Source organism: Balaenoptera musculus, chromosome 12 (assembly GCF_009873245.2).
Source record: "Balaenoptera musculus isolate JJ_BM4_2016_0621 chromosome 12, mBalMus1.pri.v3, whole genome shotgun sequence".
In the NCBI taxonomy this organism is placed as follows: domain Eukaryota; kingdom Metazoa; phylum Chordata; class Mammalia; order Artiodactyla; family Balaenopteridae; genus Balaenoptera; species Balaenoptera musculus.
Genome location: NC_045796.1, coordinates 27,865,688 through 27,883,277, shown reverse-complemented (window position 1 = coordinate 27,883,277; position 17,590 = coordinate 27,865,688). Strand labels below are relative to the sequence as shown.

General features: G+C 39.4%; 1 protein-coding gene across 2 annotated transcripts; it reads right to left on the bottom strand.

The window, feature by feature from the left end:
• Positions 1–467: 467 nt before the first annotated feature.
• On the bottom strand, positions 468–15,489 carry MTFR2 (mitochondrial fission regulator 2). Of its 2 annotated transcripts, none has more exons than XM_036872060.1 (7): positions 15,169–15,489; positions 14,426–14,538; positions 10,428–10,532; positions 9,855–9,967; positions 8,325–8,560; positions 6,183–6,543; positions 468–1,206 (listed from the first exon to the last, which is right to left on the bottom strand). In XM_036872060.1, the coding sequence occupies exons 2-7, from the start codon at positions 14,486–14,488 to the stop codon at positions 1,020–1,022; spliced, it is 1,065 nt and encodes a 354-aa protein (XP_036727955.1). In that variant the 5' UTR covers positions 14,489–14,538; positions 15,169–15,489; the 3' UTR covers positions 468–1,019. The 2 variants fall into 2 exon arrangements, with proteins under 2 accessions (XP_036727955.1, XP_036727956.1); XM_036872061.1 differs by having other exon boundaries at positions 8,325–8,554; positions 15,169–15,472.
• Positions 15,490–17,590: the final 2,101 nt, after the last annotated feature.

The following is a 17,590-nucleotide window of genomic DNA, read 5'->3' as shown; positions in this document are numbered from 1 at the left end:
TCCTTTGCTGTCTGACTGATGTCCGCCACTCTAATGCCACCCACTGGACTTTATACGCTGTCCATCTTTCACTGTCCTCTCATTCCCAAGGCTTATTCTTATTTACTACCTCAACTAGTTTATGAGATGGAAAACCACCCCCCAAATTTGGATTATATCTAAACGAAAGAAAAGACACTTCAAGAAACAAGCAATCTTGGGTTTCCCTGGTGGCGCAGTGGTTGAGAATCTGCCTGCCAATGCAGGAGACACGGGTTTGAGCCCTGGTCTGGGAAGATCCCACATGCCGCGGAGCAACTAGGCCCGTGAGCCACAACTACTGAGCCTGCGCGTCTGGAGCCTGTGCTCCGCAACAAGAGAGGCCGCGATAGTGAGAGGCCCGCTCACCGCGATGAAGAGTGGCCCCCGCTTGCCGCAACTAGAGGAAGCCCTCGCACAGAAACGAAGACCCAACACAGCCAAAAATAAATTAATTAATTAATTTAAAAAAAAGAAAGAAGCAATCTTAAGGGTCAAGGGTTGAAATATGAGTTTTTTTAAGTATCCAATGAGCATGGTCATTGAAGTAATTATGACCTCATCTGCTTTGTTAAAAGCACAGTTAATGTCTTATTTATCTAAATAATCCAAACTTCATATTTGACCGGAAAAAATATTGGGAGTATTCACATTTAAATATGGTTAGGTTGAATCTATCACACCATTTTTCTCTGGTCCTCTCAAAGTTTCAGACACCCAGTTCATACTGCAGACAGCAATGTCAAGTTAGCACGCGCCCAGGATAAACCATTATAAACTTATGCACAAGTATTTTTCAAATCAAGTGTTTTACCTCAGAAAAACTTCATAGTATGCTAAAAGCTAAAAATGAACGTGAAAGTCAACACAAACAACAGAAACATTAGCAGCACACAGCATCAACAATTTTAAGCCCGTTCTGCATAATTAATTACTTCAAGGAACTTGAAGGCAAAGATACATCATGAACAATACGCATTAGAAAAACTGAAGATTTAACCTTATAATCTCACCCTTGAAGTTTCTGGACTAGAAAATGGAGAAGACTCCCAAGAATTATTTTCTTTCTCAAAGGAATCTTCTTCTTGGAATGCAAATTTCTGCTTAAGTGCATGGGATATTAAAGACACTGGATCCCAAGGTGAGTCTTGTCTTTTCCTTTTATGAATGGGTCTGCCTCCAGGGGACCTTTAAAAAAAATGGAATAAATTAAAACTTTGTGTAATTCAAGTTCCTTATTGACAAACACAGCAGAAATATAAGCATAATATATTACAATCTTCAAGAGATTGGAATGTTTTGCCTTGTAATAAAAACAAATCTGGAGGGCACAATGGATTAGGAATCAGAAAGCTGAGAACCCATGTGAGGCTCTACCACAATCCGTTATAACCTGGGATTTATCAAATATCATCTTTATTTTTTATTTTCTAATTTTCCAGTGGGTAGAAAAATTTAAAGAAATATTTAAGAACTTTTAAAAGGACTATGGAGTTCAAGAAAAGAAAAACTTCAGGCTAACTGTTCATTCATTCATTCACTCTTAATGCCCCCTATTTTACCAGGCTCTGTTATGCTTCAGGGGTAGAGCAGTATCCTACTCCCATAGAACACTCTGGTGGCAGGAGAGTGTTACACCAAAACAAGTAAGCAAGAACATTTTGGACAGCAATTATCCAGTGCTGTGGATAAAATAAAAGAGGGAAATGTGATAGTGGCTAGGATGAAAGCACTTTCAATGAGATGATGAGGAAAAGCCTCTTAAAGGAGGTGACATTCTCTTTAAGGAAATGACAAGCAGTCAGTTTTAGTGTAATCATCCAGTGGATGCATCAGCAAGGAGGTTGGCAACTGTGAGAAAAGAAAAAAGAAAAACAGGTACAGGTGGAGTGCAGTTAAGTAAGATGGGAAGTAGGACGTGAGGTCAGAGAGATAAGGGCTGAATCCCAGAGAGACTTCCAGGCCACAGCAAGGTGTCAAGATTTCATTCTAAGTGCAATGGAAAACCACAAAAGGGTTTTAAGCAGGGGAACGGCATGATCTGACTTCAATTTTTAAAGGTCACTCTGGTTACTATATGAAGAACAGATAAGGAGGCAAGAATGAAAAGAGAGACCAGGTTGGAGGTGACTGCAAAAGTCCAAGCTATATAAGACACCGGCAGGACTTCCCTGGTGGTCCAGTGGTTAAGACTTCGCCTTCCAATACAGGGGGTGTGGGTTCAATCCCTGGTTGGGGAGCTAAAATCCCACATGCCTCCTGGCCAAAACACCAAAATATAAAACAGAAGCAATATTGTAACAAATTCAATAAAGACTTAAAAAAAAGGTCCACATCAAAAAAAAAAAAAAAAAAAAGATGGTGGTACATAAATGTGAGCTGTATGCTGATGGAAAGGATGTGGGATAGAAAGGAAATGAAAAAACAGGATGATTTCCAGATGTCTGGACTGAGGGTGATATTGTTGCCATTTGCTGAGAAGCAAAAGACTTGGGGAAAGAACAAGTTTTCAAGGTAGAGGACAGAACAGGTAGGAAGGAAGAGTTCTGTTTTGGACATGTGAAGCGTGAGGTACCTGTGAGACAGGCAAATGAAGATGTCAAGTAGGCATGGGGCTCAGAGGAGAGGTCAGGGCTAGAAAAATAAATGTGGGCATCATTAGCATTTAGCTGGTATCTAAAGCCTAGGACTAGATGAGATCACCCAAGGAAACAATGTGGGTGGAGAGGAGAATGGGGCTGAGGGCTGAGCCTTGAACATGTCAACATTTAGAGACCAGGCCCAGAAGAAAGAATAAGCAAAGAAATAAGAGGTGGACAGTGAAGTAAGAGGAAAACCAAGCATGATTTCCTCAAGGCCAAGTGAAGAAAGTGTTTCAAGGAGGAGGGAACTGAGGACTGTATCAAACGCTGCTGAGAGGTCAAGTAAGAAGAGCAATGAGAACTGACATTGGATTTAGCAACATGGAGTCACTGGAGACCTTGACAAGAACAGTTTTCAATGGAGTGATGGGAACAGACACCACATTACAGTGACTAGAAGGCAGTGAGAAATGGAAACAAACTATAAACAACATCACGAATTTATACCAGAAAGGGAACAGAGAAACTATAATAGCTGAGGGTATACATGTTCTGAAGATGGGAAATGCTCAAGTGTGAAGAGAAGAATAAAGATGGAAAATTTGGGCTTCCCTGGTGGCTCAGTGGTTGAGAATCTGCCTGCCAATGCAGGGGACACGGGTTCGAGCCCTGGTCTGGGAAGATCCCACATGCCGCGGAGCAACTGGGCCCGTGAGCCACAATTACTGAGCCTGCGCGTCTGGAGCCTGTGCTCCACAACAAGAGAGGCCGTGATAGTGAAAGGCCCGCGCACCGCGATGAAGAGTGGCCCCCGCACCGTGATGAAGAGTGGCCCCCCACTTGCCGCAACTAGAGAAAGCCCTAGCACAGAAACGAAGACCCAACACAGCCATAAATAAATAAAATAAAATAAAATAAAAAAAGAAGTCAAGTAAAGATGGAAAATTTGATGACGCAGAAGACAGAAGAGAGAATTTTAAGCGAAATGCTTAGAAGGGGAACCAGAGACCGAGGGGAGAGCATGGACATGATCAAGGATGCTTCATTTGCAATAACAAGATGGAAGGCAGAGAACATGGGTAGTAAATTTGCAAATGTAAAGATGTGGGAAGTCTCGTCGGATTTAGCAGTAATGTATGAAACAAGATCAGTTGTTAGAAAAATGAGAGAATAGAGGGGTGGAGGGTGGAGTCTACTGACGTTTCAGTCATTTCTCCAGTGATGGTAACAGCCACAGAGTCACCATTTTACACTGACTGGGCCCGACGATACCAGTAAGAGATCTAGTTGGGACTAAACGTGTACCTACAACCGTAAGATTTTTCTCTGTACTAGCTGCCTCATACAAGGATCAATCATAACCTCATTAATAATGAAATGACTTATCTGTCCTAACACTATTACATAGAAAATACATTTATTTTCTCAGCAAAAACTTCACTGAGGAATTTCCAGGTGAACATGGCAGATCTCTGTGAAAGCCTACTAAAATGACAGCAAAGAAATGAAAAAGATGTACACCCACAAAGACAAAGAGATTACGAGAGGAGAGAGTAGATAAGAATTGCAACAAAATGTTGAAAGCTGGAAAGCTGATGACAGTGAAGAGAGTGGGAGGTAAGCTGCCTTCCTGAAAACAGAGGGATTGAGGAAAAGTCCACAAATGGAATGATACGCTCCTCCCTTGCCCTTTCCCCACTCAACTCTCAAACTACCTACCTTGCACCACCTGTGTAATCCCCAACTCTCCTGACCAAGAAGGAGACTGAAGAACTTTCTAGAAAAACTCTCTAGTCCCAAAGAAAAGACACACAGCTACTGAAATATGGGATCTGGCTAACAAAATGGCAAGGTCCTCTCCTCAATCACTGTGAAGCCCACCAGCTGGCAATCCCACCTCACACAAAGAAGCTTCAATCAGCTTTTCCGTGCCTCACTTTTAAATATAAATGCATAGCTGCGAATCACCAGATACTTAAATGAGGCTCCAAAACTATAAATGGAGACCAAAATCAATAAGAGGAAAAGGAACTCAGGAAAAATGAACATAATTCAAGAGCAAAAGAAAACTTAGAATAAAACTGTAGTTAATATTTTCAGTAGCATAAGACACACAAAAGCAAGAAGACATAAAAAAGGAGCACTCAAAGAAAAAGAAATGGGTCTCGCAAATTAAAAATATGATGACGGGGGAAATTCCCTGGCAGTCCAATGGTTAGAACTCCACACTTTCACTGCCGAGGGCTTGGTTCAATCCCTGGTCAGGGAACTAGAATCCCACAAACTGCACAGTCCCCCACACCCCACCCCAAACCCCCAAAAGATAAGTGATGACAGGAAAAACAATAGAAGAGTTAGAAAGAATTTTCTCAAAAAGTACAATTAAAAAAAAGCAAAGAGAAGAAAACAGTAAAGGAAAGATATGAAGATAAGACAAATAATTCTGGCATTCAAACTTCTAATAGGCTTTCCAAGAAAAGAACAGAAGGAAAGAATAGGAGAAAATTATCAGAAAAATGTTATAAGAAATTTCCAAAAATAAAGGACATAAAACTCTAAACTGATTGAGTTCAATCAATAAGTGAACTCAGCATAAGGAACTTAAAAAGAAGTAAATGCTCAGCATAAGAAACTTAAAAAGAACTCTCCAGGGCACATCACCATGAAATTTAAGAACATCAGGACCAAAGAGAAGATCTTAAATGCTTCAAGAATAAAGAAACAGGTTTCATACATAGTATCAGGAATCAAAACGACGTTAACCTCTCAACAGGAACACTGAGAGCTAGAAACCGATGGAAAAATGTCTTCAAAGTTCTGAGGAAAAATGATTTTCTGTCATTTATATACGCAGCCAAACTAGCAATTAAGTGTGAGAATAAAAAAAAAAAAATTCAGATATACAAGGTCTTAAATCTACCTTTCATGCACTCCTCAGGAAGCTGCAGGAAGATATGACACCCAGGAAATGGGTGATGCGACACAGGACAAAGAGAATGTCCATGATGATGAAGGAAATCCTTAGGATGACAATGCAGCAGGTTTAGAGCAACAAGTGAGATTAGAACAGGACAGAGGGCTCCGGGAGGGGATTTCCGGGGTGGGGGGATTCAAGGAGGCAATTATTAACTGCAATAAAAAATAAAATTAGCCAACAAACAAAATGTATATGAAATGGCTTACCTGTGAATGTTTACTGTTATAGTAAGGATATAAATTCTGAACACGGATTTAAGGAAAGACTGTAACTTAACCATATCGGGAAGATGTAATAAGAAGTGTGTGTGCATGTGTGTTAGGGGGTAGAATGTCTAAGAGGACGTATTCCAGATTTTTAACAATTGCAAGTAAATATAACTAAAATATCAAGAAATAGCAAAAGTAGTACGTTGTTTCAAAAATATGGAGATAGGACACTAGAACAAAGAGTCACAAAAAACTGAAAATGATTCTCTCTCGAGGTGTATTTGGGGTAAAGAGGAATCAAAGAGAAGACATATATGTTTACTTTGATAAATATAATAATTTCTTTAAACACCACTGATAAAATTTGGGTTCATTTCTCAAATTATGACAACATACCTTTCAATGGCACGTAGCTTAACCTTATTCACATCCTTCAGAACATCCAACATGTTTGGAACATCTTTATTTTTCTGGTTTTTTGAATGATGACTAAAATTGGTTTTCCTAGTATCTGGGTGCTGTTTTTTCACTTCAGTTGCTGAATTATCTGATGCACAAATATTATTAGATGCTATTTGCACGAGAGGAGAACATGGAGGCTGTAGAGAAGAAACCTGAGGAGGCGGTGGTGGAGGAGGAGGAGGAGAGGGAAACACTGAACTTGAAAACGAATCTGGTTCGACACTCAGTTGAGTAGTCCCTGATGATGGCATTTGTCCCAAACCACTAGGCCTGTCATTCTTCAAGTCCAAGGAGCCTAAAGAAAATGTGGTCTGTTGAAAAATCATGCAAAATTTTCTCCAATATAACACGTAACACTAATTAGAATCAAAACAGGAACAATTCTGTAATGCTACTAAAATAATGATACTGTGGCCAGGAAGGTGAAGCAATCCCATCTGCTTAGTAATTTCTGAAAGAGTCAAGCAAACAGTAAATTCATTTTTAATCCAATTAGGATTCTCTGTGTAGGGGAAGGAGGAGAATGCATTTTAAAGAGAAAATTACAAGTGCTTTTTTCACATACAATCTGAATTTCATCCTCTATTTACAAAAGCTAAAACATGATCAACAACTTGTGGCTAGAAACATGCAAACTGATATGTTCACTCTATGATGACATTGTAGAAACACCCAAGCATATATTTTCTAGGCAGGAGCCTAAGACGGGTACCAAATACTTAACTTTTTCACAACAGATTTGCTCCTACGATCATGTGTAACACGATAGCCTTAAAGAAAGTGTATATATCATATCTCATTTATTACATAGTAGTATATATAATATTTAATATAAATTATAAATATACAATACTATATAAATATTACGTTATACACAAATTATATATGTGTTTATATGGATGTTTTTATATACATACAGATATTGTGTGTGTATGTATATTATTTAAAGCAAGTCACATCTCTAAAAATTTTAAAAAGAATCATCTGGAAAACAGTATTCACCTAGATTTGGTGGAAGTATAGCAGCAATAACTTCAAACTACAAATATATATATATGAAGCCTCAAACCTATACTCTTGTCTCAAATTAATGCATCCCTCCGCTTAAATTTCCAACACTTTTCTACAGAGATAGAAAAGCTTACAGTCAGCCCTCCGTATCCTCAGGCTCTGCATCTGCAGATTCAACCAACCGCAGATAAAAAATATGAAAAAAGGGCTTCCCTGGTGGCGCAGTGGTTGGGAATCCGCCTGCCAATGCAGGGGACACGGGTTCGTGCCCCGGTCCGGGAAGATCCCACATGCCGTGGAGCGGCTAGGCCCGTGAGCCACAACTGCTGAGCCTGCGCATCTGGAGCCTGTGCTCCGCAACGGGAGAGGCCGCGACAGTGAGAGGCCCGCGCACCGCGATGAAGAGTGGCCCCCACTCGCCGCAACTGGAGAAAGCCCTTGCACAGAAAAGAAGACCCAACACAGCCAAAAATAAATAAATAAATAAATTTATTTTTTTAAAAAAGAAAAAATATGAAAAAAAAAATTCCAGAAAAGTTCCAAAAAGCAAAACTTGATCCTCCATGCACTGACAACCATTTACATAGCATTTCCATTGTATTTATAACTGTTTGCATTTTATTAGGTATTATAAGTAATCTAGAGATGATTTAAAGTATATGGAAGGACAGAGGATGTGAATAGGTTATATGTAAATATGCCATTTTATATAAGGGACTTAAGCATCCTAAGATTTTGGTGTCCACAGGGTTCCTAGAACCAACATCCCACAGATGCCAAGGGACAACTGTACTTAGAAAACAGGCTTTTAAATACAAAACTACAATCTTCGGCAGCATAGCTACCTCTTCTTTAAACCAAAGCCATCCCTGTCACTACAAATGCATCTTAATTTATTCTCAATAAACATCAGAGGTAATACATATATACACCCAACATCGTTTCATATTTAATGTCATTCATAAGATACATGAGCAGCAAACATTCTTTTCTTACTCAGAACCACACTGACTTAAATACTAAATGAGTATCATCCAACTGAAATCAAAATCCAAAGTTACTTACCAGAATTTGTACTGTTTCTCAGTTCTTGCCTTCCCACAATTGCAGCAATCTGAGAGCGAAGAAAAGCTAGCTCATCTTCAAGGGCAGCTATTTTTTTAATTGCAGCTTCACTTTCAGGCCAATCATTTTTTGTTGGTTTGTTATGCCTTAGAGCAGGTGTCAGTGGATCTTCAACTAGTTGCAAAGGATGGAAAGAAGCAATTTTCTCCTCTTCTTCATTTTTCCATATACTATTTCTGTAGGTGGAAGGAAAAAATGGAAAGAGAGGGAGAAGGAGGAAGAAAAATTTTCTAGAAATAAATTCTTTCAGTTAAAGAATAAAGATACCAAAACAAAATCAAAATAGCTCTCTTTACCCTATAATGGTCTCTAGACTCACTGAGGACAAACAACATCTTATGTAACTTTATATTCTCAGTACCCAGAACAAATGCTGCCTTTAACAGGTGACCAATAAGCAGTCAGTGAATGAAGGAACACATCTTGCTTTCAGACTGTAAACCAAAAATAATAATCCTATCTATTAACCTCAAACACAGTACAAATTGATTTATTTAGAAATAAAGTTAATTTATTTAGAAATTCTACATATTCGGAATATAAGGTCCTACAGGATTCCTTGTTATGTTGGGGTAAGTTTACCGTATTCTAATTTTTTGAAAATTTATAAACCAATTTGATATAGAATAAATTTATCCAGTTTTTTTGAATAACTGACCCTTCAGCCTGTATCTGAATACACTAACAACTAAGTTAGTACTACCAAACGGTAAAACATCCAAATGTTGAAATATATTTAACATCATTGCCTGGTAAACAGTATACACTATATAAGTTTTGGCTAAATATATAAAATAAATAAATATAGTATTTAGTATAGGAAAGAGCTTTCTCCTAAAAATGAACATGGTGATTTTTATATCCTTTTAATATCATTCCTTCCTAGGCCTGGGGTGAGGTTTAAATGTGCATTAAGAAAGACTAGCTAGGGGCTTCCCTGGCGGTGCAGTGGTTAAGAATCCGCCTGCCAATGCAGGGGACATGGGTTTAAGCGCTGGTCCAGGAAGATCCCACATGCCGCAGAGCAACTAAGCCCGTGCGCCACAACTACCAAGTCTGCGCTCTAGAGCCCACGAGCCACAACTACTGAGCCCACACGCCGCATCTACTGAAGCCCACACACTCTAGAACCCGTGCTCCGCAACAAGAGAAGCCACCACAATGAGAAGAGTACCGCAGCGAAGAGTAGCCCCAGCTCATCGCAACTAGAGAAAGCCCGCGCACAGCAACAAAGACCCAACACAGCCAAAAATAATAAATAAAAATAAAATAGATTAAAAAAGAAAAAGAAAAAACTGGCTAAAAATGAGAAAACACCAGTCATCCCTATTAGGAAGACATTAGCAGGACACAGCGCAATACAGAGGTAGACAAAATAAAAAGGCTCGATCAGTCTGAACATACTTCAACCTGTGGAAGAATTCAGATTATAGCCCACACCCCACTTTCCAAGATAAGTAGAAAAATTACCGAAATCTGAGATAACTGGCTTCTTCATCACTCATCACATACAAAACGTCAGCAAAAGATGGAACTACAGATCCACAGTTAGCTGGGTCCACAGAGTTCAAGAGTGGGATCAGCTAAAGGAAAAAAGGAAAAAGAAAGTCAGGGAGTCGGGGAAAGACACATGCCCGTGGAAACTATTTATGTAAGTTAAAAATCCACAAGAGTGAAAAGGAAAAAGGATATGCAATAGAAAAACATACACCTATTAGCAAGAAAAAAAACTGAGGAAAATAATTATTCTAAAGTCTACACATGTGGCAATATTCTCTCCCCTGGTGAATGTCATCCAACATAAAACACAAACTAGAAGAATAAAATAAGCTACTCAAGGGTTGCTTTGCATCTGCCAATCTTTGGATATAATTACTTAAAAAAATAAAGACAAAGACACACGTGAAATGACTTGTTTCCAGGATAAACTAAAGGTTTTTGGCTTGCAGGAAACATTTCTTCTTTTGTTCTACCCTATGTCCCTAGGAGTACCTAGGATAATTTTACACATGGTGCTTAAACAATGCATGTTGACTGACTTACCTCAAAATTAGGCCTGGGACAAGGTTCTAAAGGAAGAATTTTCCCAATAATACGAACAATACTCCTAGCTGATCCATAGTCTTTATTTTCCCAAATCTGCAAAACCTATTTAAACATAAAGCATTGTTTAAAAAGTAGTACTCTATTGAGCATGTTTATATTGATATTATTTATGGGGAAAATGTAAAATATGCAATAACATTTATTTTTAAAAAGAAAATATAGAATGGCATACTTCTAAAGTATTTTCTTCAAAGATTTAAACTTTATTCATATCTGTCTTTAAAAAAGTGGGAAGCAGGGGGATGGGAGTTAACATATACAGATTCCAGGAAGAAAGATCTTTTGACAAAGCACCACAAATTCATTCTGTTTTATTTCTGATAATGGCAAAATATCTTGGAGAACTTTATTCAGAAAAATTGTCTCCCCTCCTCCCAGCTAAAAATCCCATCTTTGGGCCCAACGAAAAATGGACAATTTCAATTTCTCAAGCAGTGAAGTAATACAGAGTATATTCATGTAATTTCCTTTAAAGGATAAATAAAAAGGGGAATAAATGAAGCAGGCCCTAAACAGTTTAAGGATGCTTTACTTACTGTCGTACTGGCACAAAAACAGACATATAGATCAATGGAACACAACAGAAAGCCCAGAAACAAACCCACGCATGTGCAGTCAATTAATCTATGACACAGGAGGCAAGAATATACGATGGAGAAAAGCAAGTGGTGTTGGGAAAGCTGCACAGTTACATGAAAATCAATGAAGTTAGAACACTCCCTCACACCATACGCAAAAATAAACTCAAAATGGTTTGAAGACCTAAATGTAAGACATGACACCATAAAACTAGCAGAGAACATAGGCAAAACATTCTCAGACATAAATTGTAGCAATATTTCCTTAAATCAGTCTCCTAAGGCAAAAGAAATAAAAGCAAAAATAAACAAATGGGACCTAATTAAACTTAAATGCTTTTGCACAGCAAAGGAAACCATCAATAAAATGAAAAAACCTACAGAATGGGAGAAAGTATTTGCAAACGATGCAACCGACAAATGGATAATCTCCAAAATATACAAACAGCTCATACAACTCAGTATCAAAATAACAAACAACCCAATCAAAAAATGAGCAGAAGACCTAAATAGACATTTCTGCAAAGACATACAGATGGCCAACAGGTACAAGAAAAGATGCTCAACAGCCCTAACTATTAGGGAAATGCACATCAAAACAACAAGGTATCACCTCATGTGGGTCAGAATGACTATCATCAAAAAGTCTACAAATAAATACTGGAGAGGGTGTGGGGAAAAGGGAACCCTCCTACACTGATGGTGGGAATGTAAATTGGTGCAGCCACTATGGAGAACAGTATGGAGGTTCCTTAAAAAAATAAAAGTAGAGCTACCATATGATCCAGCAATATCCCACTCCTGGGGAAAACTCTAATTCAAAAAGGTACATGCACCCCAATGTCCATAGCAGCACTATTTACAATAGCCAAGACATGGAAACAACCCAAGTGCCCATCAACGGATGACTGGTTGAAGAAGATGTGGCAGATATAGATATAGATATAGATATACATACATATATACACACATACATACACACAATGGAATATTACTCAGCCATAAAAAAGAATAAAATATTGCCATTTGCAGCAACATGGATGGACCTAGAGAATATCATACTAAGTGAAATAAGTCAGACAGAGAAAGACAAATATTATCACTTATATGGGGACTCTAAAAAATACTACAAATGAATCTATATACAAAACAGAGAAAGAGACTCACAGACATAGAAAACAAACTTATGGCTGCCAAAGGGGAAAGGGAAGGGGAGTTATATTAGGAGTATGGGACTAACAGATACAAACTACTGTGTGTAAGATAGAAAAGCAACAAGAATTTACTGCATAGCACAGGGAACTATATCAACATCTTGTAATAACCTATAATGGACAATAATCTGAAATATTATATAACTGATCACTTTGCTGTACAGCTAAAACTACACAATAGTGTAAATCAGCTATATTTCAATTTTTAAAAAGAGAAAAAAAAAGAATGCTTTACTTACAGTGGAATACATTTTCTAGTAGTCAGTTCTTGAGAAGATAATAGAAATGAAATGTGCTTCTATAACTCAAATAATAACTTTGTCCTTTAGCTTGGAGTTTCCCATATTGGTGTAAACTATTCCCACAGGAACCTCCCCCAAAATATGACATAACGTTTGTTCTTTTGGAAGTGCTTTCGACACAAAGGAGGCATTTTCTCTCTTTAAAAAGCATTAAAAATTGGACTTTTCATTTTTCCTAAGATCCCATAAGGAAAACGAAGTTTATTATAAGCCACAGATATAGAGGTAGCATCCTCATGGAAACATCCAGTAAGCAGATGGATACACAGTTCTAGAACTTAGGAGAAAACCTGCATTAGAAAGATGGATTTGGGAATCATCAGCATACAGAACACATGACAGGTAAAAATCAAAGCCATAGGACTAGTTGAGAAAAACTGGGGCTAGAGAGAATGATTTGAAAGTCATCAGCACATAGAATCTTCTGCACAAAGTCATGCCATTCCTCTGCTTTTAAATGGCAAGGGTTCTGAATTTATCTGATCATATCCAAGCACCTGGCTCTAATCATTAAATACTGATTCCATCAGCCAGCCTCACAATCTTCCATCAATTCTGCCAGCTCAGTTGCCATAACATACTCCATGAATTGCGTATTCATTCTCCAATCACCCTCAAAGGTCCTCTGCCACTTGGCCCTATTCTATCTATCCAACTTAATTTCCCACTATCCATTAACAAGAACACATGCTCTTTTGGGTTAAGCAGTTTTCCTTCAGATTGATGGCCTCTCTCAAATTCTTTTCACAAACTTTTCAAAAAAAGGTTGCTGATGCCACTTCCCTTCCTCAATCATTCTTCAAACTACTACAGTTCAGCTGCCACTCTCCACCTACAGAAATCCCTAAAGGCATCAATAATCTACTGATAAGTAAATCTTCAACAATCACTCAGTCTTTGTTATCTTTAATCTCTTCAATTCTGAAATTCAAAATGCTTCAATAACATCCAGTGACATCCTCCATTACGTCATCAAAGTCAAATATCAAAAGAATGTAGATAACTCCAAATCTGAATCTCTTTTCTTTCCTACATTCCAGAACCATATATCCAATTATCTGCAGGACCTTTGTATTTATATATTCCAACAGCACATATGACTTATCTCCCTACTCAAAGTAGTTTCTCGTACAGAATTGTCCATTTATATTAATGCCTCCATCATTTTTCAACTTTTGTTTAAAACCTTTTAATTATCCTTGTCTATTCTAATTCACCACACCAAACAGCAACAATTTGACCATTTTCTGTAAGCCCCCCTATTATTTTTGTGTCTCTCTTATATTCAGTCCTGTATTATAGTTATCTGTATGTTTCTTATATCTCATATTATATTTTAAGCATCATGAATACAAGAACCATGTACTGCTACTCCGCATCACCTACAGAAACATGCATATTGTCTTAGCTGTCATAGCTACTCAATAAGTAGACAAAATTTGATTTGCTTATACTTCTCACACCTAAGCCAACCTCTCTCCTTAATATTTATTCTGAATTTGCTGAGCTATAACTTGCCATTCTATATCCAAGTATCAAACTTAAATTACCTTAAATAAAGCCACTAGATATTTTTTAAATATTTTATCTTTGAAGGTCATGTCTATATTTTGCTTCGGTTGTATCTTTTGTTGGCATTTGACCTATCAAGTAAACAGGTTCCTGATAATCTTATCCCTTTTTTAACTCAAACTATCAAAGCTATACTAAAGGAAACTCGCCTTTGTTACACCTATAGAGAAGTAACAGTTTTGCCTTGAATGTTGACATATAAATCATTTCCAAAATAAGACCTCAAACAAATACAACAGGTTCATTCAAATCCATTAAAAGACATTTACCTGGTTTACAGGAACACCAAAATATTCCAGCATCTCTCTTAAGATACTCAATATGAATGACATTGATGAGGCAAATACAGAAGCAAATTTAAGGAAACATTGTCTCTTGATACCTTAAGGGAAAAAAAATTAGAAAACATTACTCTTGATAAATAAATAACTGCTGCACAAAATTGTATTAAATAACTGGAAAACCCCTTTCGTTACACATTACACCATCAGCTAATCTCTCTGGCCAGCATTATTTTAATGAGAGGAGAGAAAAAGAGGAATGGGGGAATGGGGAAGGGTTGGTAAAAGAAACTTCAATTTATCAGTTAAGTTGCATTAAAAATTCATAGGATTTTTTTGAGCCTCTGAAGGGACCTGGTTAATAAATATCAATCAGCGAAATGGAAACTTAGCAGGGAAGCCTTCAAGTTAGTTGCAACAGCGATGCGCCCTCTCTCCGAAAGCTTTGGGCTGAGACTCTTAGGAGGGATGAGTTCAACCCATCCTTGAAAGCAGGCAGGGGGCCCACTCAAGGCTTTGACAAAAGGAACGGTAGCTCTTCCTCACTAACGTATCGGAGTACCACCCATCTCTCCTCGCTTATTTTAAAGAATATGAACCCCAGATAGGTGGCGTGACTTAGTCACCTCACTACTAAACAACAGGCCGAGACTAGCGCCCGGTCACATCACTCGCTTTGGTCCCAAGCTCCCTCGGCGTCTCTCCTAACCCAGCATGGTCGCCTGGCTTACCTTCCTCCGAAGCCCAGCCTCCCGGCAACCACAGGAACTTCAAGCTGCAGTCGTTAAGGAACCTTGCCGCGGAATCCGCAGAGGACCAGGCCCGGCGTGCACTCTTCCTGGTCCAGGAGCGCTCAGACGTCCACACGTGTCCGCCCGCGCGCCTCGGCTTGCCTGCCACGGGCGGTGACGACGCCTCCACTGGCCCAGGGCTTGGCCCTGTAGCCCCTCACTCAGCCGGGGTAACTCGGCTGGAAGCGCGGCCCTCCTCCCGTGCGCCACCGAACCTGTCCCTTGCCTCCACGATTGGCTCGCCACTTCCGCGTCCCCCGACTAAACTTAAACTCCGCGGGCCATGACCCGTGCCCGACCTAATTGGACAAGGCTGAAGATCGTTGCTTGTGACTGGTTACGGAATGACGCCAGGTTATTTACGGTTATTTAGACTGGCTACTGAGTGTCTTCCTCCTTCAAGAGGGCGGGCCTTTAGCAAGGCAGCCAATAGAAGCCTAGACGCAGCAGGTGGGCGGGGCAGGCCGCGCAGGGACGATGACGCATGCTCAAGACTCGTCTTTAGGTTTCCCGGGTGCTCTCATAATACCGGTGTCTACAGCCCAGAGTATGGAGCCATTACGGCCCTTGGATCAGGCCCACGATCCGGAGTTCGTGCCCCACACAGATCTTCGCAGGGAAAGTGTGTCATCCTCTACATACAGACCCGAAGTGGGGCCGCTCTCCCAAGTCCGCTTGCCGTCGATGTCGCGATTTGTTTAATAATTCATTCGTCTACTCAGCAAACATCTATTATATGCTTATGCGACTAGCAGATGCTAAACGCTGTCATCGAGGAGTCTGCAGCATTGCAGTACTTAGAATGTTCCTTCATGAAACGCTCCAGGTTATCCAGGCTGCCAATGCTGATCTGGCCTAGCCTACGATGGTAAAGTGACCACCAAGTCCTGGCAGGTGATATCCCAATTTTCAATTCTGATCTGAGGTTACTGGCTTCATAAGAAACAACAGCTACTGGGCTTCCGTGGTGGCGCAGTGGTTAAGAATCCGCCTGCCAACACAGGAGACACGGGTTCGGTCCCACATGCCGCAGAGCAACTAAGCCCGTGTGCCACAACTACTGAGCCCGCGTGCCACAACTACTGAAGCCTATGTGCCTAGAGCCCATTCTCCGCAACAAGGGAAGCCACAGCAATAAGCCCACGCACCACAACGAAGAGTAGCCCCCACTTGCCGCAACTAGAGAAAAGCCAGCGTGCAGCAACGAAAACCCAATGCAGCCAAGAATAAATAAAATTAATTTATTATAAAAAAAACAGCTACTGCTTCTAGTATTTCAGTGAGAAATGCATTGGAGTGACATGATAATTTAGGATCAACTGTGTCTGCTGCTGACCAACACAATCAAAAAATGGGAGAATTTTTCAACTAATTTCTCTATGTGTCCACAACATTTATTCATTAAACTAACATTGAATGTACTATGTGCCAGGCATCATTCTAAAGCGCAGGGAACGTAATGAGCAAGGCAGCTGAGGTCCTTGCCCTCCTGGAGCTTACAATCTAGTAGAAACCTCAGAGACGACTTCTCTGAGCAATACATATAAAGAGCATCTCTCTCCACTCTCTCTCCATGATTGATTTTTCCTTATAGCACTTATACCATGTATATTCATGCTCCACCTACTGCCAAACAAAACCCCAGAATAGGAAATTTGTTTTGACCCATGCTGTATCTCCAGCGCTTTAGAAGACTGCCTGGTATATTTGATGGGCGTTCAATAAAATAATTGGATAAATTATTTGAATATTTGTTGAATAAAATAATTGGATATGGGATGAGAGAAAACAGACACCAAGAATGATTTGAAACGAAGAAACTGGCAGAACAACAGTGATTATAGTGACAGGTCCAGTAGTCTAGGCTAGATAAGGATTAAAGGAGCAGGAGAGAGGTGCTGGACAAATGTAAAACAATGCAAATGGATCAGCGACCCTACATAGCATTTTCTCAAGTTCCTTATCCTTCCCTTTTGCCTTCATAAATAATGATCTTATAGCCTCCTCCCTTTCCAATCTGATATCAAACAGCACACAATAGGTCCAAAAGGAGAATATCCCTTGAGAGCATGAGAAGGGAAACCAGTAGTACTAAAGCCTCCTTCAGGCTGCATTATTAATAGAGCTCAATATTCAACTTTGATTTAGGTAACCGCACGGTAGGCCCAGGTCAAATGCTACATCTCCATGAATGCTTTGCTGACAATTTCCCTCTAAAATTAATTCTTCAGTGATCCTTCCTCCATTTTGTTTACTAAAGCATTCATACATACCACATCTTGACAACCTTTTACGAGATTTGACATTAATATTTTTCTATTACTTTTAAGTGAAATTACTTTCGTGAACTTTTAGAATGATG

Bases quoted from the DNA above. Each gene is read 5' to 3' on its own strand.
- MTFR2 (XM_036872060.1), bottom strand. From the start codon at position 14,488: ATGTCATTCATATTGAGTATCTTAAGAGAGATGCTGGAATATTTTGGT. The intron at 9,968-10,427 runs GTAAGTCAGTCA...TTTTTCCTTTAG, and splicing joins GTCCCAGGCCTAATTTTGAG to CTGATCCCACTCTTGAACTC. The intron at 6,544-8,324 runs GTAAGTAACTTT...CATTTTCTTTAG, and splicing joins GAGAAACAGTACAAATTCTG to GCTCCTTGGACTTGAAGAAT.